Source organism: Eucyclogobius newberryi, unplaced genomic scaffold, assembly GCF_026437365.1.
Source record: "Eucyclogobius newberryi isolate DKJ021-1_F unplaced genomic scaffold, fEucNew1.0.hap1 SCAF_16, whole genome shotgun sequence".
In the NCBI taxonomy this organism is placed as follows: domain Eukaryota; kingdom Metazoa; phylum Chordata; class Actinopteri; order Gobiiformes; family Gobiidae; genus Eucyclogobius; species Eucyclogobius newberryi.
Genome location: NW_027315790.1, coordinates 35,206,782 through 35,231,223, shown reverse-complemented (window position 1 = coordinate 35,231,223; position 24,442 = coordinate 35,206,782). Strand labels below are relative to the sequence as shown.

Genomic DNA, 24,442 nt, shown 5'->3' with positions numbered 1-24,442 from the left:
AAGTGTGAAGGTGTGACAGCAGTTTTGATTTTGTCAACTAAACTTTTTCATCATAGTTTGTGTAAGGTCATATATATGTGGCATGAGCGCGGTTGTACTATAATATTAGAATAAATTACATTAAGCTAAATAAAGTAAACAAAATAACCAACAACGCCACCGAGCTTTAACCTGGAAAAGGAAACTAAAGGACACACAGGTTCCTTCTTGATTACACAGAGGAAGATTCGATTCAATTTATTTTTGTAACGCCCAAAATCACAACAGTTGCCTCCACAATGTCCGTGGTGACGAGGGACGATGTCCCAGAGTCCCCTGTCCTTAGTCCCTCCTTCTGCAGGAGAAAAACTACAAAAAACTTCTTTGGAAAAAAGTATAAACCTGGATGTTGGTCGGATCATTGTAGGGACGGGGAACACCGGGACAACACGCACTTTTCGTGGAGGAAAAACAGGAGTCTTCGTTTAGCGTCTCTGACTGAATCAGAACTCACTTTAAGCACACATTTATATACACTGCGGATATCATACATTCAGGGCAACACCCCCACTTGCTCTTAACACTGTACATTTTACATATATACAAACGAAAAATGCACCTTTAAACTATTACAGTTTACATTTACATTCCAAAAAGAAAATTTGTAAACCTCTCAATTTTTAGCTTTTTCACCATCAGCATCAAAGTTGTGTTTTTGTTCACAAGGAGTAGAACGTGGCTTACAGTCTGACATATTAAACCTTTCCAGTATTTTTGAGATATACCTTCTCTGGTTTAGTTTTATCTCTGTGCCTTGAGTACAGTTGATTCCTAAGAAATGTTTAAGCTCACCAAGATCTTTCATCTTACATTTTTCACTTAACATTTGCTTTACATTTTTGAGTGAACATTCATTGTCAGTAGCAATAATAACATCATCAACCCAAATTATCAAAATAACTCTCTCATTTTCTGTTTGACTGTTGTAAACACAATGATCTACAGGATTCTGAACAAAACCTCTTTCACATAGATGATCGTGCAACATCTTGTTCCAGTTTCTTCCAGATTGTTTCAAACCATATAAAGATTTGTTAAGTTTGCAAACTAACTTTTCAGCCGTGTTCGACTTTACTTCAAATCCTTCTGGTTGCTCCATGTACACCTCACAATCAATTGGCGCATGCAAATAAGCAGTTTTTACGTCCATTTGGTGAAGTTTTAAATTGTTCTGTACTGCCATTTGCATCAGACAGATGATGTCATGTCCGCAGTTGGAGAAAACGTCTCCTTGTAGTCAATTCCTTGTACTTGACTGTGGCCTTTAGCAACGTACCTGGCTTTAAAAGTCTCAGTATGATCTGCATTGTCTTTTACTGTAAATACCCAACGTCCCCCCACTGCATTTTGACCCTCTGCCAGTGTGGTCAACGTGTATGTGTCCTTTTCTTTCAGAGATTTCATTTCATCTTTCATGGCATTAGTCCATAACTTTGCCTTTGGGGAGTGTACAGCTTCTTCAAAAGTCTGTGGCACACCACACATCACCCTGTAACACACATGACCCTGTAACACACATCACCCTGTAACACACATGACCCTGTAACACACATCACCCTGTAACACACATCACCCTGTAACACACATCACCCTGTAACACACATCACCCTGTAACACACATCACCCTGTAACACACATCACCCTGTAACACACATCACCCTGTATTACATATCACCCTGTAACACACATCACCCTGTAACACACATCACCCTGTATTACACATCACCCTGTAACACACATCACCCTGTAACACACATGACCCTGTAACACACATCACCCTGTAACACACATGACCCTGTAACACACATCACCCTGTAACACACATCACCCTGTAACACACATCACCCTGTAACACACATCACCCTGTAACACACATCACCCTGTAACACACATGACCCTGTATTACACATCACCCTGTAACACACATCACCCTGTATTACACATCACCCTGTAACACACATCACCCTGTAACACACATCACCCTGTATTACACATCACCCTGTAACACACATCACCCTGTTACACACATGACCCTGTAACACACATCACCCTGTAACACACATCACCCTGTAACACACATCACCCTGTTACACACATCACCCTGTAACACACATCACCCTGTAACACACATCACCCTGTAACACACATCACCCTGTAACACACATGACCCTGTTACACACATCACCCTGTAACACACATCACCCTGTTACACACATCACCCTGTAACACACATCACCCTGTAACACACATCACCCTGTAACACACATCACCCTGTAACACACATCACCCTGTTACACACATCACCCTGTAACACACATCACCCTGTAACACACATCACCCTGTAACACACATCACCCTGTAACACACATCACCCTGTAACACACATCACCCTGTATTACACCACACATGACCCTGTAACACACATGACCCTGTAACACACATGACCCTGTAACACACATGACCCTGTAACACACATGACCCTGTAACACACATGACCCTGTTACACACATCACCCTGTTACACACATCACCCTGTAACACACATCACCCTGTAACACACATCACCCTGTAACACACATCACCCTGTAACACACATCACCCTGTAACACACATCACCCTGTAACACACATCACCCTGTAACACACATCACCCTGTAACACACATCACCCTGTAACACACATCACCCTGTAACACACATCACCCTGTATTACACATCACCCTGTAACACACATCACCCTGTAACACACATGACCCTGTAACACACATGACCCTGTAACACACATCATCCTGTAACACACATCACCCTGTAACAGTAATCAATGTTTGTTAAGGTTTGGTCATCTTCTTTGCAAACATAGTATTTCAGAAACATTGGACTTTTCCGGTTTCTTTTAGGGTAACATGGCTCTTTACTCCCACTTTGTTCTTCCTGTTCTTGTTTTGCAGGTTCACAGTCATTTGTACAGTTCTCATAACTTTCAATCTTAGGCTCCTGTGCCTCACTTTGACTCTCGTTGTTTGTCTCGTCTCTTGCAGTGGGACGCTGCAACAATCCCACTGGTAGATCATAATCATCGTCTTCATCTTGATTTGTCTGGGTATGTCGCTCAACTACACTCTTAGTGAGGAACTAAACTGTGTTTCAGAACTCGTCCAGTGTCTGGGTAATACACTAAATATGACGGACTGTTTTTGTCATAACCCACAAAAACTCCTTCATTACATCGTGAGTCTAGTTTCTTTTTGTCTTGTCGATAACTGTAACAAACTGATCCAAATATTTGCATTTTGGACATGTCTGGCTTCTTCCCTGTCAGCAAGTAATAAGAGGTGTGTCGACCGAGCCATCTCAAAAAGTGTTCTCCAATTTCGCTCGGCCGTCCCGTTTTGGTGGGGTGAATACGGCGCTGAGGTCTCATGTCTTATTGCATTCATACGGAGTAAAGACTGGAACTGTCTAGAAGTGAATTCTGTTCCATTATCTGACCTCATACGTTTAACTTTCCCATAAGCTGTGACGTCTGCAATGAATTTTTCAGTCGCCTCAACAGTGTCACTTTTTGCCTTTAGGAAATAGACAAATGTTGCCCCAGAGAAGTCGTCTGTAAAGTCCAGCGTGTACTTAAAACCCTCTTCAGCTTCTGGCTCTATTGGTCCTGCCAGGTCGGTGAGGACTCGCTCTAACACGGCCTCTGCTCGTGTGTCTCTGTTTCCAGTTTGAATAAACTTCCCTTTTACACAAACTTCACTTTCTGGTCTAGAATTGTTGGCTTTACTCTTGATTTTCATTCCCTCAGTGACATTTTCTAATTTTGTCAAATCTTCATAGTTACAATGTCCAAGGATCTTGTGCCAAGTTTCTATATCATGACATTTGTGACATTCATCATTAACAGTATTCTCATTGTTAACAGTATTTAGATAGTACAAGCGTCCATATTCTTTTATGTCAAACTTTGTACCGTCTTTATGGATTAGCTGGTTACCTCCCTTCTTAAAGGTGATGGCAGCTCCTTTGGCGGTTGCTGCCTGGACTGAGAAGATGTCCTGTGGGGACGTGGGGACGTAAAGTGCTCCGTCCAGCGTAGCCTTTACTCTGCGTCCCTCGTCGTCTTGCAGGTAGATCTCTGCTGCTCCACGATTCAGGGCAACTCCACTTGTCCTCGTCCCGTCAGCCAGCTCCATGAAGTGTCTCTCAGGTGTGAAGGTCTCATCAAAGGTTTTGAAACTTTGGATGTCTGTCACAATGTGTGACGTAGCCCCTGTGTCCACCATGAGGCCCTTTTGTTTCAACACATCACAATTGCTTGCTTTAAATACAAAAGTGTGGTTTTCTGCCTCAGCTGCTTGTTTAGCGTTGGTTTTCTTTTGTCGTCTACAGTTACTGTCTTTATGTGTGGGGCTTTTACAGTAACTGCACCACTGCTTCTCATATTGTTCTTTTCGTTCATTTCTGCATTCACGAGCCATATGTCCTTTCTTTCTACAGTTGAAACATGTCACATCTGAGCTACTTTTTCCTTTTGCCCAGTTATTTGCTTTCATCACATTATCTTCAGAGTTGGTGCTCTTTTCTGTGCATTCATAACTCCTCAATTTTGCCTTGAACTCTCCAAAAGTCATTTCTCTGTCACTTTGAGTCACGTGGATTGAAAAAGGCTTGAATGATTCAGGTAATCCTTTCAGAACCATTGCAATAAGCAACCCGTCACTCAGAGTCTCTTCAGCATTTCTCAGAGCTGTAATTGTCGTCTCCGCTCTTATGATATAGTCCGTGATGCTTTCATTAGCCGTTTTGTGTAGCGACGTTAGCTCAGTGTAGAGGCTAATGACACGTGGTTTTCCCTTACCGGCAAAGTGCTCTCCCCGCCGGTCATCTGTGGCTTCTCTCATCACAAGTGAAAGACTTCTGTCGTCAAGAAGTTGTATCAGCACCGCATAGGCTTCCTCATTTTTATCAGCGTCACCGTCATTTTCATCTCCGCCACTCGGCTCGTTCAAAATGGTACTTTTTAGCCCAAGTAGCCGCAAGTGTCCGAGGAACTTTGTTTCCCATAATTCGTAATTCCTTTCGTCTCCATCGAAGCACAAATGGTTCCACTGGTTCCCTTCATTCCCTCTGGGCCCATAACCTGTTGGTCGGATCATTGTAGGGACGGGGAACACCGGGACAACACGCACTTTTCGTGGAGGAAAAACAGGAGTCTTCGTTTAGCGTCTCTGACTGAATCAGAACTCACTTTAATGAACGGAACTTCCGGTGCAAGACAGTTTCAGTGTAAGAGCACACATTTATATACACTGCGGATATCATACATTCAGGGCAACACTGGAGGAGTTCCACATGAAGGAGAGATCTGACTCTCACAGACAGAGCCACTCAGGAGGAGAACCAGCTCTTCAGGAGGAGAACCAGTTCTTCAGGAGGAGAACCAGCTCTTCAGGAGGAGAACCAGTTCTTCAGGAGGAGAACCAGCTCTTCAGGAGGAGAACCAGTTCTTCAGGAGGAGAACCAGTTCTTCAGGAGGAGAACCAGTTCTTCAGGAGGAGAACCAGTTCTTCAGGAGGAGAACCAGTTCTTCAGGAGGAGAACCAGCTCTTCAGGAGGAGAACCAGTTCTTCAGGAGGAGAACCAGCTCTTCAGGAGGAGAACCAGTTCTTCAGGAGGAGAACCAGCTCTTCAGGAGGAGAACCAGCTCTTCAGGAGGAGAACCAGCTCTCTTTATATTTCTGTTCATAACTGGTCTGAACATAAGTCATTTAAAGAGGAACGTTTTAATCCTGGACTTAAATGAAGAGACTGTGTCGCCTTTAACATGGACAGGACTTTACCTCCTACTGAGCTTTTAGAGACTCTTGTGGACAGTAGAAGACTCTTGTGGACACTCTTGTGGACAGTAGAAGACTCTTGTGGACACTCTTGTGGACAGTAGAAGACTCTTGTGGACAGTAGAAGACTCTTGTGGACACTCTTGTGGACAGTAGAAGACTCTTGTGGACAGTAGAAGACTCTTGTGGACACTCTTGTGGACAGTAGAAGACTCTTGTGGACAGTAGAAGACTCTTGTGGACAGTAGAAGACTCTTGTGGACAGTAGAAGACTCTTGTGGACACTCTTGTGGACAGTAGAAGACTCTTGTGGACAGTAGAAGACTCTTGTGGACAGTAGAAGACTCTTGTGGACAGTAGAAGACTCTTGTGGACAGTAGAAGACTCTTGTGGACACTCTTGTGGACAGTAGAAGACTCTTGTGGACAGTAGAAGACTCTTGTGGACAGTAGAAGACTCTTGTGGACACTCTTGTGGACAGTAGAAGACTCTTGTGGACAGTAGAAGACTCTTGTGGACAGTAGAAGACTCTTGTGGACAGTAGAAGACAGTAGATAATTTATCATTATTTAATGCATTTGGCAACAATTTGCACATTGAGCCTTGCATTTGCTGCTTTGTTACAAGTTACAGGTCAAATCGTGCGTGTAATTTATAGTAATTCATTCGTTCACACAAACACACCATATTTTCCTGGCCCCGCCCCTCGGTCAAATTATAGAACCCAATGTGGCCCTCGAGTCAAAAAGTTTGGGGACGACTGCTCTAAACCATGACTAAAACTGGACTAAAGTAGTACCAAACTATGGCTACAGACTGCACTAAACCAGGACTAAACCAGGTCTAAACCAGGTCTAAACCAGGACTAAACCAGGACTAAACCAGGACTAAACCAGGTCTAAACCAGGACTAAACCAGGACTAAAACTGGACTAAAGTAGTACCAAACTATGGCTACAGACTGCACTAAACCAGGACTAAACCAGGACTAAACCAGGACTAAACCAGGTCTAAACCAGGACTAAACCAGGACTAAACCAGGACTAAACCAGGACTAAACCAGGACTAGACCAGGTCTAAACCAGGACTAAACCAGGTCTAAACCAGGACTAAACAAGGACTAAACCAGGACTAAACCAGGACTAAACCAGGACTAAACCAGGTCTAAACCAGGACTAAACCAGGACTAAACAAGGACTAAACAAGGACTAAACCAGGACTAAACCAGGACTAAACAAGGACTAAACCAGGACTAGACCAGGTCTAAACCAGGACTAAACCAGGACTAAACCAGGACTAAACCAGGACTAAACCAGGACTAGACCAGGTCTAAACCAGGACTAAACCAGGACTAAACCAGGACTAAACCAGGTCTAAACCAGGACTAAACCAGGACTAAACCAGGTCTAAACCAGGACTAAACAAGGACTAAACCAGGACTAAACCAGGACTAAACCAGGACTAAACCAGGTCTAAACCAGGACTAAACAAGGACTAAACAAGGACTAAACCAGGACTAAACCAGGACTAAACAAGGACTAAACCAGGACTAAACCAGGACTAAACCAGGTCTAAACCAGGACTAAACCAGGACTAAACCAGGACTAAACAAGGACTAAACCAGGTCTAAACCAGGACTAAACCAGGTCTAAACCAGGACTAAACAAGGACTAAACCAGGACTAGACCAGGACTAGACCAGGTCTAAACCAGGACTAAACCAGGACTAAACAAGGACTAAACCAGGTCTAAACCAGGACTAAACCAGGACTAAACCAGGTCTAAACCAGGACTAAACCAGGACTAAACAAGGACTAAACCAGGACTAAACCAGGACTAAACAAGGACTAAACCAGGACTAAACCAGGACTAAACCAGGACTAAACCAGGACTAAACCAGGACTACAGGCTGAGAAGCCAGATAAAATGCAAGAAATTAGCTAAAATGCTACACACAAAAAACTATAGCTAACATATGGTTAAAATAAACATAAATTGTAGGACTTACCAGTTGTTGTGTCGGTCACTGAACTCTTTAGATTTGAACATTTTAGGTCACGTGACTCCAGATTCCCGCTCTTTTTGCACCCGCAGGATCAGGGCGTGTGCGTCGAAACAATGTTGAATCAATGTTGGCATTTTAACCCTAAAGTAGGTTGTTAAATCAACGTTGATTGAATTAATGGTGACTTTTCACCCTCAACCAAAAATAACCAATCTGACCATAAATCAACGTTGAATCAACATCTTTTGCTGCTCTGTCCTTATCGGATTGTGCTGCTTTTTCAATGTAGGAGAATAAAAAGCATGAATAAATTGAATACCAATATACTTTTGGTATTTGTCGGCCTTTTACTTTTAGATGTTTACCGATTACTTTATGTTGCACTGTTTCCATGGCAATGTATGTTTCTACAAAGTTTTACAAGTTTTTAACATTTACAAATTTCAAAATTAAAGCAGTGTTAAACAAAATGTCTGAGTTTTAATCAAAAGCACTGTAAAACAACAGTGCTTTTGTAAAACAATTTAGTTTTTTCCAAAATTAAAAACGTAAAACAAAATGTCTTGATTTTACACAATAAAAGCACTATAGAACAATAAATTTGTTTTTTTTTTTAAACTAAAAGCACTGTTAATAAACAACTGTGGGTTTAACGCAATAAAAGCAATGAGAATCAAACATTTTAGAATTTTAAAATAATAGCATTGTAAAACAACACAATAGGGTTTTACGAAATAAAAACATTGTAAAACGAATGAGGGTTTTGCACATTAAAAGCACTGTAAAACAAACATTTTGCGCTTTGAAGAATTGATCAACTGAGCTAGAAATAGCCATGTGACGTCACCGCGCCAACAGCGAGTACCCGGATGCCAGTCAATGAAAACTGCTTGACCATCAATTCCCATAGAAAACACAGGATAAAACGACGCTCAAAATGGATTATTACGACCCAGAATCGACTTATTTCATACAGCTCACCATCTGAGCAATAAACACTGCTGCTATGGAACGTGCAAGAGTGATTCTCGCTACGCCGATAAGACGTGAAATGGCGGGCGTTTGGTTCATCACTTTTTGTGGATACATAATTAGGGTTTTACAAAATAAAAGCACTATAAAAGCAACAAATCTGGGTTTGACACAATAAAAGCACTGTAAAACAAACATTTTGGGCTCTTAACCATAAAAGCATTGTAAAACAAAATATAGTGCGTTCACACTAGGGCTGCAGCTACCGATTATTTTTGAGTAATCTATCGATTATTTTCTACGATTTATAGAGTAATCGATTCATTTTTTTGTACATTCGTAAACTATTTAAAAAAACAAAACAAATTAGTTTCTGTTTAAAATGACACATTTTTATTTTTAATTTCACAAATGTTTGTCCCCAAAACAGCAACATTCACTTCCAAACGGTTCTGTTTGTAGAGAACATAAAAGACGAGTTCACGAGGTCACAGACTGTAAAGTTATAATAAAATAAGAGACATGTTGATGCTGGTGTTCAGAACTGTCACTCTGCACGTTGTCATTTTGCAGCATTAGTTCGGTTCACTTTAGCCTCTGTGTCGTCCCGTCCTCGTGGACGCAGGTTTGATGCGTCCACGAGGGGCCGAAGGACAAATGTTGTCTTTTTGCTGACGCGCTCGGACCTGATTTTCTGCGTCAGGGAAATGTAACTTTGCGGACGGTTCTGTGGAAATGAACGTGGTTCATAGCAGCTAGCTTAGATTTCTACTGTTGACGCTGCATGAACCGCGCAGACGGTGAACACTGCCTCTTCTCTGCACGTCTCATTTTCCACGTGAAATTTAATCCGAGCTTAAAGTGAACGGCTAACGGTGCTAATGCTGCTGAATGTCTCTTCCCGGTCACACTCGTGAGTTTAAACACGCCGCTCTGCTGAGCTTCAGCTGCTGCAGAAGCTCTGTATGTGACAAGTCGCTCATAGACTCACATTATTTATTCAATATGTCAATTAAACCAATCACTGAGGCAATCAAATAATAATCAAAGCTTTTTTGTAATTGAATTACTCGATTTACTCGAGTAATCGTTGCAGCCCTAGTTCACACTGCTGCGTCCAAATTCATGCCGGACGCTGGAGTTGGACACCAGCACATGTGCAGTGGGACTTTCCCTCTGTAGCTGTGCGACGGCAGAAGTCCAAACGGAGGCGATGGGCCCCGGGGCCCGTCTGGGAGCAGATACTTCAGAGCTGAGCAGACTTTAGTCATGATCATTATTTGCTCCAAGAGCTGCGTCTGGAGGATTTGTCCTCAGTGGGTTTGTTTTGGTCCTTCTTCCGGGTCGTGACGTCACTGGAGCGTAATCGATGATCGCTGCACCAGACGCTCAGGACGCACCGCGCACAACCTCATACCACAGGACGCCTCAGACGCGCCGCGCACAACCTCATACCACAGGACGCCTCAGACGCGCCGCGCACAACCTCATACCACAGGACGCCTCAGACGCGCCGCGCACAACCTCATACCACAGGACGCCTCAGACGCGCCGCGCACAACCTCATACCACAGGACGCCTCAGACGCGCCGCGCACAACCTCATACCACAGGACGCCTCAGACGCGCCGCGCACAACCTCATACCACAGGACGCCTCAGACGCGCCGCGCACAACCTCATACCACAGGACGCCTCAGACGCGCCGCGCACAACCTCATACCACAGGACGCCTCAGACGCGCCGCGCACAACCTCATACCACAGGACGCCTCAGACGCGCCGCGCACAACCTCATACCACAGGACGCCTCAGACGCGCCGCGCACAACCTCATACCACAGGACGCCTCAGACGCGCCGCGCACAACCTCATACCACAGGACGCCTCAGACGCGCCGCGCACAACCTCATACCACAGGACGCCTCAGACGCGCCGCGCACAACCTCATACCACAGGACGCCTCAGACGCGCCGCGCACAACCTCATACCACAGGACGCCTCAGACGCGCCGCGCACAACCTCATACCACAGGACGCCTCAGACGCGCCGCGCACAACCTCATACCACAGGACGCCTCAGACGCGCCGCGCACAACCTCATACCACAGGACGCCTCAGACGCGCCGCGCACAACCTCATACCACAGGACGCCTCAGACGCGCCGCGCACAACCTCATACCACAGGACGCCTCAGACGCGCCGCGCACAACCTCATACCACAGGACGCCTCAGACGCGCCGCGCACAACCTCATACCACAGGACGCCTCAGACGCGCCGCGCACAACCTCATACCACAGGACGCCTCAGACGCACCGCGCACAACCTCATACCACAGGACGCCTCAGACGCGCCGCGCACAACCTCATACCACAGGACGCCTCAGACGCGCCGCGCACAACCTCATACCACAGGACGCCTCAGACGCGCCGCGCACAACCTCATACCACAGGACGCCTCAGACGCGCCGCGCACAACCTCATACCACAGGACGCCTCAGACGCGCCGCGCACAACCTCATACCACAGGACGCCTCAGACGCGCCGCGCACAACCTCATACCACAGGACGCCTCAGACGCACCGCGCACAACCTCATACCACAGGACGCCTCAGACGCGCCGCGCACAACCTCATACCACAGGACGCCTCAGACGCGCCGCGCACAACCTCATACCACAGGACGCCTCAGACGCGCCGCGCACAACCTCATACCACAGGACGCCTCAGACGCGCCGCGCACAACCTCATACCACAGGACGCCTCAGACGCACCGCGCACAACCTCATACCACAGGACGCCTCAGACGCGCCGCGCACAACCTCATACCACAGGACGCCTCAGACGCACCGCGCACAACCTCATACCACAGGACGCCTCAGACGCGCCGCGCACAACCTCATACCACAGGACGCCTCAGACGCGCCGCGCACAACCTCATACCACAGGACGCCTCAGACGCGCCGCGCACAACCTCATACCACAGGACGCCTCAGACGCGCCGCGCACAACCTCATACCACAGGACGCCTCAGACGCACCGCGCACAACCTCATACCACAGGACGCCTCAGACGCGCCGCGCACAACCTCATACCACAGGACGCCTCAGACGCGCCGCGCACAACCTCATACCACAGGACGCCTCAGACGCGCCGCGCACAACCTCATACCACAGGACGCCTCAGACGCACCGCGCACAACCTCATACCACAGGACGCACGCCGCAAAAACAGCGCGCGTCCACAGAGTTTGAAATGTAAAGTTGACGCTTTGATGCCGTGGTCTGAATGGACCTTTAGGGTTTTCGTGAAAATGAAAATTAAAGCACTGTAAAACAACAATGATGTGGACATGTCTTTATTGATCCTGATGTGGACATGTCTTTATTGATCCTGATGTGGACATGTCTTTATTGATCCTGATGTGGACATGTCTTTATTGATCCTGATGTGGACATGTCTTTATTGATCCTGATGTGGACATGTCTTTATTGATCCTGATGTGGACATGTCTTTATTGATCCTGATGTGGACATGTCTTTATTGATCCTGATGTGGACATGTCTTTATTGATCCTGATGTGGACATGTCTTTATTGATCCTGATGTGGACATGTCTTTATTGATCCTGATGTGGACATGTCTTTATTGATCCTGATGTGGACATGATGTGGACATGTCTTTATTGATCCTGATGTGGACATGTCTTTATTGATCCTGATGTGGACATGATGTGGACATGTCTTTATTGATCCTGATGTGGACATGTCTTTATTGATCCTGATGTGGACATGTCTTTATTGATCCTGATGTGGACATGTCTTTATTGATCCTGATGTGGACATGTCTTTATTGATCCTGATGTGGACATGTCTTTATTGATCCTGATGTGGACATGTCTTTATTGATCCTGATGTGGACATGATGTGGACATGTCTTTATTGATCCTGATGTGGACATGTCTTTATTGATCCTGATGTGGACATGATGTGGACATGTCTTTATTGATCCTGATGTGGACATGTCTTTATTGATCCTGATGTGGACATGTCTTTATTGATCCTGATGTGGACATGTCTTTATTGATCCTGATGTGGACATGATGTGGACATGTCTTTATTGATCCTGATGTGGACATGTCTTTATTGATCCTGATGTGGACATGTCTTTATTGATCCTGATGTGGACATGTCTTTATTGATCCTGATGTGGACATGTCTTTATTGATCCTGATGTGGACATGTCTTTATTGATCCTGATGTGGACATGATGTGGACATGTCTTTATTGATCCTGATGTGGACATGTCTTTATTGATCCTGATGTGGACATGATGTGGACATGTCTTTATTGATCCTGATGTGGACATGTCTTTATTGATCCTGATGTGGACATGTCTTTATTGATCCTGATGTGGACATGTCTTTATTGATCCTGATGTGGACATGTCTTTATTGATCCTGATGTGGACATGTCTTTATTGATCCTGATGTGGACATGTCTTTATTGATCCTGATGTGGACATGTCTTTATTGATCCTGATGTGGACATGATGTGGACATGTCTTTATTGATCCTGATGTGGACATGTCTTTATTGATCCTGATGTGGACATGATGTGGACATGTCTTTATTGATCCTGATGTGGACATGTCTTTATTGATCCTGATGTGGACATGTCTTTATTGATCCTGATGTGGACATGTCTTTATTGATCCTGATGTGGACATGATGTGGACATGTTTTTATTGATCCTGATGTGGACATGTCTTTATTGATCCTGATGTGGACATGTCTTTATTGATCCTGATGTGGACATGTCTTTATTGATCCTGATGTGGACATGATGTGGACATATTTTTATTGATCCTAATGTGGACATGTCTTTATTGATCCTGATGTGGACATGTCTTTATTGATCCTGATGTGGACATGTCTTTATTGATCCTGATGTGGACATGTCTTTATTGATCCTGATGTGGACATGTTTTTATTGATCCTGATGTGGACATGTCTTTATTGATCCTGATGTGGACATGTCTTTATTGATCCTGATGTGGACATGATGTGGACATGTCTTTATTGATCCTGATGTGGACATGATGTGGACATGTCTTTATTGATCCTGATGTGGACATGTCTTTATTGATCCTGATGTGGACATGATGTGGACATGTTTTTATTGATCCTGATGTGGACATGTCTTTATTGATCCTGATGTGGACATGTCTTTATTGATCCTGATGTGGACATGATGTGGACATGTCTTTATTGATCCTGATGTGGACATGTCTTCATTGACCATGATGTGGACATGTCCTCATTGACCATGATGTGGACATGTCCTCATTGACCATGATGTGGACATGTCCTCATTGACCATGATGTGGACATGTCCTCATTGACCATGATGTGGACATGTCCTCATTGACCATGAGGGAAGAACAGTCGGGTGGTGTTGTTGTAGATGGTGTTGGCGAGCTCCACTGGATCCTCGTCTCGCGCTGCAGCCAAAACCTCCAGGACCTGACTGAAGACAACACCCAGGCAAAAGGGGTTTAGTCCAGGTCCAGTCCCGGTCCAGTCCCGGTCCAGTCCCGGTCCAGATCCAGTCCAGGTCCAGTCCCGGTCCAGTCCCGGTCCAGTCCCGGTCCAGTCCAGGTCCAGTCCCGGTCCAGTCCAGGTCCAGTCCAGGGTTGGTCCTTACAGAATGTGACAGGGTTCGTTCCGGTCCTTCACACAGGTTCCAGGTTCCCATCTCTTCTTCGTGGGGAAGGTGGTTCTGAGGTGTTTGGCTCCGGCGTGAGTTGCCTTGACGACGCACCACGGAGCGTCTGGAAAAGCACATGATTATCTTATGTCTTCATCTGACGTCATGAGCCTCTGGACAAGTGTCATTTATGAGTCAACAGCAGCAACACATTGTTCACCTCAACCTGAAAACTGGACCATCCTTTTACTCGTAGTGACGACTTTTTTACAGTGCTGTGGCCCACATTAGACCGTGCTGTGGCCCACATTAGACCGTGCTGTGGCCCACATTAGACCGTGCTGTGGCCCACATTAGACCGTGCTGTGGCCCACATTAGACCGTGCTGTGGCCCACATTAGACAGTGCTGTGGCCCACATTAGACCGTGCTGTGGCCCACATTAGACCGTGCTGTGGCCCACATTAGACCGTGCTGTGGCCCACATTAGACAGTGCTGTGGCCCACATTAGACAGTGTTGTGGCCCACATTAGACCGTGCTGTGGCCCACATTAGACCGTGCTGTGGCCCACATTAGACAGTGTTGTGGCCCACATTAGACAGTGTTGTGGCCCACATTAGACAGTGTTGTGGCCCACATTAGACAGTGCTGTGGCCCACATTAGACAGTGTTGTGGCCCACATTAGACAGTGCTGTGGCCCACATTAGACAGTGCTGTGGCCCACATTAGACAGTGCTGTGGCCCACATTAGACGGTGTTGAGGCCCACATTAGACCGTGCTGTGGCCCACATTAGACGGTGTTGAGGCCCACATTAGACCGTGCTGTGGCCCACATTAGACGGTGTTGAGGCCCACATTAGACCGTGCTGTGGCCCACATTAGACGGTGTTGAGGCCCACATTAGACCGTGCGGTGGCCCACATTAGACGGTGTTGAGGCCCACATTAGACCGTGCTGTGGCCCACATTAGACGGTGTTGAGGCCCATATTAGACCGTGCTGTGGCCCACATTAGACGGTGTTGAGGCCCACATTAGACGGTGTTGTGGCCCACATTAGACGGTGTTGTGGCCCACATTAGACCGTGCGGTGGCCCACATTAGACGGTGTTGAGGCCCACATTAGACCGTGCTGTGGCCCACATTAGACGGTGTTGAGGCCCATATTAGACCGTGCTGAGGCCCACATTAGACGGTGTTGTGGCCCACATTAGACGGTGTTGTGGCCCACATTAGACGGTGCTGTGGCCCACATTAGACGGTGCTGTGGCCCACATTAGAGCATCGTACCTGTCTCCATCATGAGCCGCTCGCTGGGAACACACTTCATGGCTTCAATATTAGATTCTGTTTTTAACGAACTGGAAAAAAGAAACAAAAGTGAATCCAAAATACGTTTCTGTTTTTATGTTTCATAATTAGACCAGTCGCAGTGACAAAGTGAAGCAGAGACGCAACGATTAATTAACTGATGATAATGAGTCAAATATTTCAATACTTTCCATCATTATCTGAACCTAAGACTAAAGACCTCATGTAACAAAAGCGTCATTAACTCATCATCTGACTTTAGGCTGTGACACGACCCACAATTTCAAGTCGGTCGGGTTTTTGTTTTTTTACTTATTATTTGATTCTGCCAGTGACCTGCAGTGACCCTCACTGACCTGCAGTGACCCGCAGTGACCTGCAGTGACCCGCAGTGACCTGCAGTGACCCGCAGTGACCTGCAGTGACCCGCAGTGACGACTGCCAGTGACCGCCAGTGACCCGCAGCGACCCATTTTTCAGTCGGCTGTTCTTTTACCGGGTCGGTCGGGTTACGGCTTTTCTATCACCGTTACATCTGTGTCAGATTGAGACGCACCAGCCGTTTATCCCGATGAACAGGTCCAAGTCTGTCATGGCAACGGCGTCCTCTGCTGTCCCGTCGAAGGAGTGCACCTGAACGCCACGCCCACAAACAGAACGGCACAAGAAACATGACGTGAGTGTGGGCCGTCTGATGACGTGAGTGTGGGCCGTCTGATGACGCGAGTGTGGGCCGTCTGATGACGCGAGTGTGGGCCGTCTGATGACGCGAGTGTGGGCCGTCTGATGACGCGAGTGTGGGCCGTCTGATGACGCGAGTGTGGGCCGTCTGATGACGCGAGTGTGGGCCGTCTGATGACGCGAGTGTGGGCCGTCTGATGACGTGAGTGTGGGCCGTCTGATGACGTGAGTGTGGGCCGTCTGATGACGTGAGTGTGGGCCGTCTGATGACGCGAGTGTGGGCCGTCTGATGACGCGAGTGTGGGCCGTCTGATGACGCGAGTGTGGGCCGTCTGATGACGCGAGTGTGGGCCGTCTGATGACGCGAGTGTGGGCCGTCTGATGACGTGAGTGTGGGCCGTCTGATGACGTGAGTGTGGGCCGTCTGATGACGCGAGTGTGGGCCGTGTACAAACCACTCCTCCGACGCAGCGGTCTCTGTTCCTCTTCATTATTTCTGAAAACAGATATAAGTTTATTTGAACATAAAGTACATCAATAATCGTCATATTCGCAGTATTCTGGCTCAAAACAAACCGATGAAGTCTTGGTGAGAGTTCCTGCAGTGGAGGAACATGGGCAGTTTAGTGTCTTCAGCCAGATCAAACTGTCTCTCAAAATATCTGGAACAAATACCAGAAGCATTTCAAAAATACTGTTACTTCAGTATTTGAAAGTGAAGTATCGTTACACACTTGAGCTGCGTTTCCTTCGGGCAAAACTCTAGACGATCGAAATCTGAAAAATATGGACATTTGAGCCATGTTTCCATCGGTTCAGTCCTAAAGCGTCTGAGTCTGAAGTCCCAAAGTGGCCCCTGGGAGGTTCTGGCTCCCAAAGTGGCCCCTGAGAGGTTCTGGCTCCCAAAGTGGCCCCTGAGAGGTTCTGGCTCCCAAAGTGGCCCCTGAGAGGTTCTGGCTCCCAAAGTGGCCCCTGAGAGGTTCTGGCTCCCAAAGTGGCCCCTGAGAGGTTCTGGCTCCCAAAGCGCTCTGGCTCTTGGGCTCCAGGAGTACTTTAGCTCAGGGGGAGGAGCTCCACAGCACAGCCAGATGATTGGACAAGAGAGAACGCACTCTTTTGGACACGTACCCAGTCCACACTCTCCAACCGCGACCACTTTCCTGTTGGAGGCGAGGGTCTTGAGCTCGGACAGATACATCTCGTCTCCGAGCGCGTCGATCTCGGAGCAGCGCGTCGGGTGGCAGCCCACGGTGCAGAAGAACTCGTCTGACGGAAGAACACGGCACACGAAGTATTATCACGTTTACAATCATATGCCATTCATTCCAACGCTCTAACAAAAGCTCTAAGATAGTGTTCGAAATGACTTTAAAATCAACCGTGGTCCATTTATTCTCACTCACTGCTGTGGTGTCATGTTAGCCTCCGAGCCAGCATGTAGCCTCCGGGCCAGCATGTAGCCTCCGGGCCAGCATGTAGCCTCCGAGCCAGCATGTAGCCTCCGAGCCAGCATGTAGCCTCCGAGCCAGCATGTAGCCTCCGGGCCAGCATGTAGCCTCCGGGCCAGCATGTAGCCTCCGGGCCAGCATGTAGCCTCCGGGCCAGCATGTAGCCTCCGGGCCAGCATGTAGCCTCCGAGCCAGCATGTAGCCTCCGGGCCAGCATGTAGCCTCCGGGCCACAGCATGTAGCCTCCGGGCCAGCATGTAGCCTCCGAGCCAGCATGTAGCCTCCGAGCCAGCATGTAGCCTCCGAGCTAGCATTTAGCCTCCGAGCTAGCATTTAGCCTCCGAGCTAGCATGTAGCCTCCGAGCTAGCATGTAGCCTCCGAGCCAGCATGTAGCCTCCGAGCCAGCATGTAGCCTCCGAGGTAGCATGTAGCCTTTGAGCTAATCGAGTGTTAGCGATGTATTTACGCTTTCCTGGCGCGTTTCTTTCCAATAAACCGGAGGTGATCCATGACGGAGGCGCCACATACAAAACGCTCTCTTTCCCCGGCGGTTCTGTCTTTGAGGGACCAGACCCGGTAAGAGAACCTGTCCCTACCGGGTCGCACGGGTCCAGCGCCGTCCTCCGCATCATGTTCCGTTCCGGGGATGAACCGAGCAAAACCCCGGGGCCATAGTCACGGATTCCGGCGGGAAAAACGGAACCCGCGGAGCCGTTCTCGAAACACAAGAATGGGCCAACACTCGGGTTCCGGTAATCCACGAGGCGAGGTCAGCGGCGGGTCTGGCTCGGTCCAGAAGACGACGCGGAGAGCGAAGAGACTTTGCACACCGTCACGACGCGACTCCCGCCCACAGCCGATGGGAGCCAATCGCAACGCCGCCAACGAGCCACTGCACCTTGACTGACCGGCGAGGCAGCGAATTGCACGAGACGCTTGAGAGTTTATGCAGATGACGTCACAGCGCGGAGGTCATAGGTCGTAGGGCACTTCGGAGCGAAAACGTTCCGCTCCATTCGCTGGATCTTTTCTCTTTTTAGTCTAGAACTGTTGAGGACCAGCAGCATAAAACAGCAGCTCGTCGTTGTCATAGGAGCTAGCGCTAGCAGCAGATTAGCGTTAGCAGCAGATTAGCAGTAGCAGCAGATTAGCGCTAGCAGCAGATTAGCGCAAGCAGCAGATTAGCGCTAGCAGCAGATTAGCGTTAGCAGCAGATTAGCTCTAGCAGCAGATTAGCTCTAGCAGCAGATTAGCTCTAGCAGCAGATTAGCTCTAGCAGCAGATTAGCTCTAGCAGCAGATTAGCGCCAGCAGCAGATTAGCGCAAGCAGCAGAATAGCGCTAGCAGCAGATTAGCGCTAGCAGCAGATTAGCGCTAGCAGAAGATTAGCGTTAGCAGCAGATTAGCGCAAGCAGCAGATTAGCGTTAGCAGCAGATTAGCGCTAGCAGCAGAGTAGCGCTGGCAGCAGAGTAGCGCTAGCCTTCCTCTGCTTTGGGGGAACAACAGCTCCACACGGTGTCCACAAGGGATCTGAAATGTCTCGTGTCATTCAAGTATGTTAGTACAAGCTACAGTTAGCATGCTAACTGAGCCCACAGACGCACTCGTAGTTTCATACTTTGTTGTAAAAGTGTGAAATGAGTAAATTGCAGAGCGCACCTCTGGTCTGAGCGAGCTGCAGCGCTTCTCTGCTGTCGTCCAAACTTCCTCCAGTGATCAAGAACTGAAACAGGACAAACGTTTGATCCGATTTATTTTCTTTATGTCGACCTGTGTGCTATCATTTTGTCCTGGTTTAGTTCTGAGTTAGTTTATAAAAAGTGTTTCTTTCAGACTTATTTCAGTCAAAAATCAAGAGCATATTCTCTGAGGTGGTAAAAGATCAATAATTGCTGCCGTAAACTTGCTTTTTACTCTACGTTTATTATGAAGGTTATTTTGTGTTTTTATTCAGATTTATTTATTTTTTAAATATCAAATTTTTTTGACATTGTATTTAAAAATATGTAATCGTATACAATTCATATTTTTACTAGATTCTATGTAAAAAATAAATAAAATCCTAATAAACACACAAAATAACCTTCATACACCGGCAACAGTTCATGCAATAATGTTCTGATATGAAGGTCTTTTTGTGTTTTTATTACGAAATTCATTTTTTTTCTACATTGATTTTATTTATTTTTTGGACATTGTGGTTTTTTTTTTACATCAAATTTCTTTTTCATTGTATTTTTTTTACATCGAATTTATTTTATTTTTTTACATCGAATTTATTTTTTCTTGACATCGAATTTCATTTTTTTTTACATTGGATTCTTTTTTTTTTTTTTTTAAATCATATTTATATACAATGAATATTTTTTACTAGATACGATGTATACTGTACGTTTATTGTAGTTTTTTACATGGATTTTGTTCGAAAATGGTTTCCGCACCGTTCTCACCTTTTCGACGCCCACTTTGAGCGCTCTGTCGATTACAGCGTCAAAATCATCTGTGGATTGAGAACAAAGTGAAAATGCGTCGAAACACGTTGTTGTCGAGTTTAGTTTCCCACCGTTGTGTTTGCGCTTCCCTCTGTACACGCCTCTGAACACCGGGTCGGTCAGATTCACGCCAATATCTGCAAAATGAGACTCAAGTGTGAAAATGTGTCATCATTCAAACGAGAGCGACATTTCTGCACTTTTGTGTTTGGTTTTATTCTCTGGCTGCCATATATAAAAGTATGAAGGTTATTTTGTGTTTTTTATTCAGATTTTTTTTTTGATCATTTAAAAATGTTTTACATCGAATCTAGTCAAAAATATTCATCGTCTAAATACGATAATTTTTTCAATGTAAAAAAAAATAATCGTAATAAAAACATAAAATAACCTTCATACATTATTGCATAAACTGTTGCCGATGTATGAAGTTTATTTTGTATTTTTATTAAGATTTTCTTTTTTTTTTACATCGATTTATTTTTTTACATTGAATTTATTTTTTACATCGAATCTAGTAAAAAATTTAATTGCATATAAATACAATTACATTATTTTTAAATACGATGTAAAAAAAAATCTATGTAAAGAAAAAAACAAAACATAATAAAAACAAAAAATAACCTTCATATAAAAGTAACATTTATATCTTTACACTGAACACTTTTTACTTTTACTTCACTACATTTGAGAGTATTTATCTGTTCTACTCCACTACATGTTTCCAAAGGACTGAAAAGTAAAAAGTACATTTTGTCTGATTCGTGATTAAGTAAAAAGTACATTTTGTCTGATTCGTGAGTTCAAATCCTGGAAAACTAAAATATACAGAAAAGAAAAAAAGATTGCATAAATATGTGTCATTATCCGTAAACAGTCCAAAAACATTTCTCTTACTTACAGACATAAAATAAGTACCTTAGAATAAACAAAAATAAGTGCTTTAGAGCAGGGGTGTCAAACATACGGCCCGCGGGCCGCATCCGGCCCGCCAAACGTTTTAATCCGGCCTGCCGAACATTCCGAATTCATATTTTCTAAAAAAAAAAAAAAGATTTTTTTTATTCGTTCATAGAACTGTAGTTACCTCCGTAACCGTTTTTATCGCTAAAACTACACGTCCCACAATGCCGCTGGTGGCCGTCCTTCCCCGCGCGGCTCTTCACTGCCGTGTGTGCTGCTGTGGGAGAAGTTCTGAGGGAAGTAAGACGCGCCTTTGCGCACTTTACAGCACTTACGCACCTCAGAGCAGAGGTCTGAGCGAGGAAAGAGACGTCAGGTTTGGGAAACACGTGGAAGAAAGAAAGAAGACGGTTTTGTGGATGTTAGCGCTGTGCTAAAAGTGGAGCTAATGTGGAGCTAACAACAAGAAAACGAACTTCTGTGATGAAAACATCCTCTACAAACCTGAACAGATCAGAAGCCACAGGTAAAAACACAGGTCAGAGTGTAACAAAGTATGAACATGACTGTGACACACTAATGTGACTGTGAACACACTAATGTGACTGTGAACACACTAATGTGACTGTGACACACTAATGTGACTGTGACACACTAATGTGACTGTGAACACACTAATGTGACTGTGACACACTAATGTGACTGTGACACACTAATGTGACTGTGACACACTAATGTGACTGTGACACACTAATGTGACTGTGAACACACTAATGTGACTGTGACACACTAATGTGACTGTGACACACTAATGTGACTGTGACACACTAATGTGACTGTGAACACACTAATGTGACTGTGAACACACTAATGTGACTGTGACACACTAATGTGACTGTGACACACTAATGTGACTGTGACACACTAATGTGACTGTGAACACACTAATGTGACTGTGACACACTAATGTGACTGTGACACACTAATGTGACTGTGACACACTAATGTGACTGTGAACACACTAATGTGACTGTGACACACTAATGTGACTGTGACACACTAATGTGACTGTGAACACACTAATGTGACTGTGACACACTAATGTGACTGAACACACTAATGTGACTGTGAACACACTAATGTGACTGTGACACACTAATGTGACTGTGACACACTAATGTGACTGTGACACACTAATGTGACTGTGAACACACTAATGTGACTGTGACACACTAATGTGACTGTGACACACTAATGTGACTGTGAACACACTAATGTGACTGTGACACACTAATGTGACTGTGAACACACTAATGTGACTGTGACACACTAATGTGACTGACACAAACACAATGACCTCATTTGAGTCACTACATGAATCATTTGTCACTAAGATCAACTTAAACTATGAAAATATCTCATATTGAGTTTGAGCAGAAACATGTCTGTGATATGAACATTTCACATCATAAATCACATCAAAAGTCCATGTTCCTGTTGCTGCTGCTGCTGAACATGGACTCAGTCTTTCACCTGCTGCACATTTGTGCAACAGTCTCACAACTATTACGGCTGTAAAAAAGCTATGCATTTCTTATATTTTTATAGTTTTTGTACATAATATTTGTCCCACAATTTGACAAGAGTTTGGTTTGATGGAAACTGTGGCTCATGCACTTATTCTATATTTTCAAGGCCAGAGGCGAAACTTAACCTCCTTAAACGCTCCACGTGTGTTTGTATTTAGTGGTGAGTCAGTTCAGGTGTAAAGAGAACTACAGAGAACTACAGATGACTACAAAGACCTACAGAGACCTACAGAGAACTACAGATGACTACAGAGAACTACAGAGACCTACAGAGAACTACAGAGACCTACAGAGAACTACAGAGAACTAAAGAGACCTACAGAGAACTGCAAAGAACTACAGAGACCTACAGAGAACTACAGAGACCTACAGAGAACTACAGAGACCTACAGAGAACTACAAAGAACTACAGAGACCTACAGAGGACTACAGAGACCTACAGAGAACTACAGAGACCTACAGAGAACTACAGAGACCTACAGAGAACTACACAGAAGTGGAAATGTTAGTGAGTACATTTAAAAGTTTTTTTAGATCTTGAGAAGTTTATTTTGTTAGAAAGTCAAATACAATATTTTTCAGTTCCAAATACCTCTGACTAAAAGTTTCTCTCTGTAGATCTGAAGTTATAATACATATAAACTGAAGCACAGTGTTGGTGAAATTACACTTGTTTCTTAATACATTTCAGTTTATGAGAACAAACGTTTTGTATATTTTTTTAATTGATCCAGTAATTGCTTCAAAAACAGCGTAGGCTTTATAAAGCCATTTATTTCTTTTTTTTTTTTTTTTATTGTTTTATGTTTTATGTTATGTTCGGCCCGCGACCCAGATGCGTTTAACCCCGTTCTAGAGTGAACCGTGGGGACAGCGGTGTTGTCATGTTAGCATGTAGCATCTGAGCTAACCGCGCAAAACCGGCCTTTATGAAACAAACCTCCGCTTCAGTGACGTTTCCACAGAGCGAAACGCTGCGTTCGAGGTTTGTTTACGCTTTAATAACGTTTTTCTTACCAATAAACCGGAACTGAGCCATGACAGAGACAGAAAAGGTCCTGAAAAGAGTCGCGCGCGCCGAAGCTCCGAGGAAACGCATGGGACTCTACCGTAATGTCTGGAGAAGACGAGGCTCCGAGGAAACGCATGGGACTCTACCGTAATGTCTGGAGAAGACGAGACTCCGAGGAAACGCATGGGACTCTACCGTAATGTCTGGAGAAGACGAGACTCCGAGGAAACGCATGGGACTTTACCGTAATGTCTGGAGAAGACGAGGCTCCGAGGAAACGCATGGGACTCTACCGTAATGTCTGGAGAAGACGAGGCTCCGAGGAAACGCATGGGACTTTACCGTAATGTCTGGAGAAGACGAGGCTCCGAGGAAACGCATGGGACTCTACCGTAATGTCTGGAGAAGACGAGACTCCGAGGAAACGCATGAGACTCTACCGTAATGTCTGGAGAAGACG

General features: G+C 45.5%; 1 protein-coding gene across 2 annotated transcripts; it reads right to left on the bottom strand.

Annotated features, from left to right (window-relative positions):
- Positions 1–14,000: 14,000 nt before the first annotated feature.
- Positions 14,001–24,073, bottom strand: tatdn1 (TatD DNase domain containing 1). Of its 2 annotated transcripts, none has more exons than XM_072448341.1 (12): positions 23,988–24,073; positions 20,550–20,615; positions 20,437–20,486; positions 19,646–19,709; positions 17,665–17,802; positions 17,271–17,313; positions 17,113–17,198; positions 16,992–17,032; positions 16,412–16,488; positions 15,835–15,905; positions 14,541–14,667; positions 14,001–14,359 (listed from the first exon to the last, which is right to left on the bottom strand). In XM_072448341.1, exons 1-12 carry the CDS (start codon positions 24,067–24,069, stop codon positions 14,206–14,208), a joined length of 999 nt encoding a protein of 332 aa, XP_072304442.1. In that variant the 5' UTR covers positions 24,070–24,073; the 3' UTR covers positions 14,001–14,205. The 2 variants fall into 2 exon arrangements, with proteins under 2 accessions (XP_072304442.1, XP_072304443.1); XM_072448342.1 differs by having other exon boundaries at positions 14,010–14,363.
- Positions 24,074–24,442: the final 369 nt, after the last annotated feature.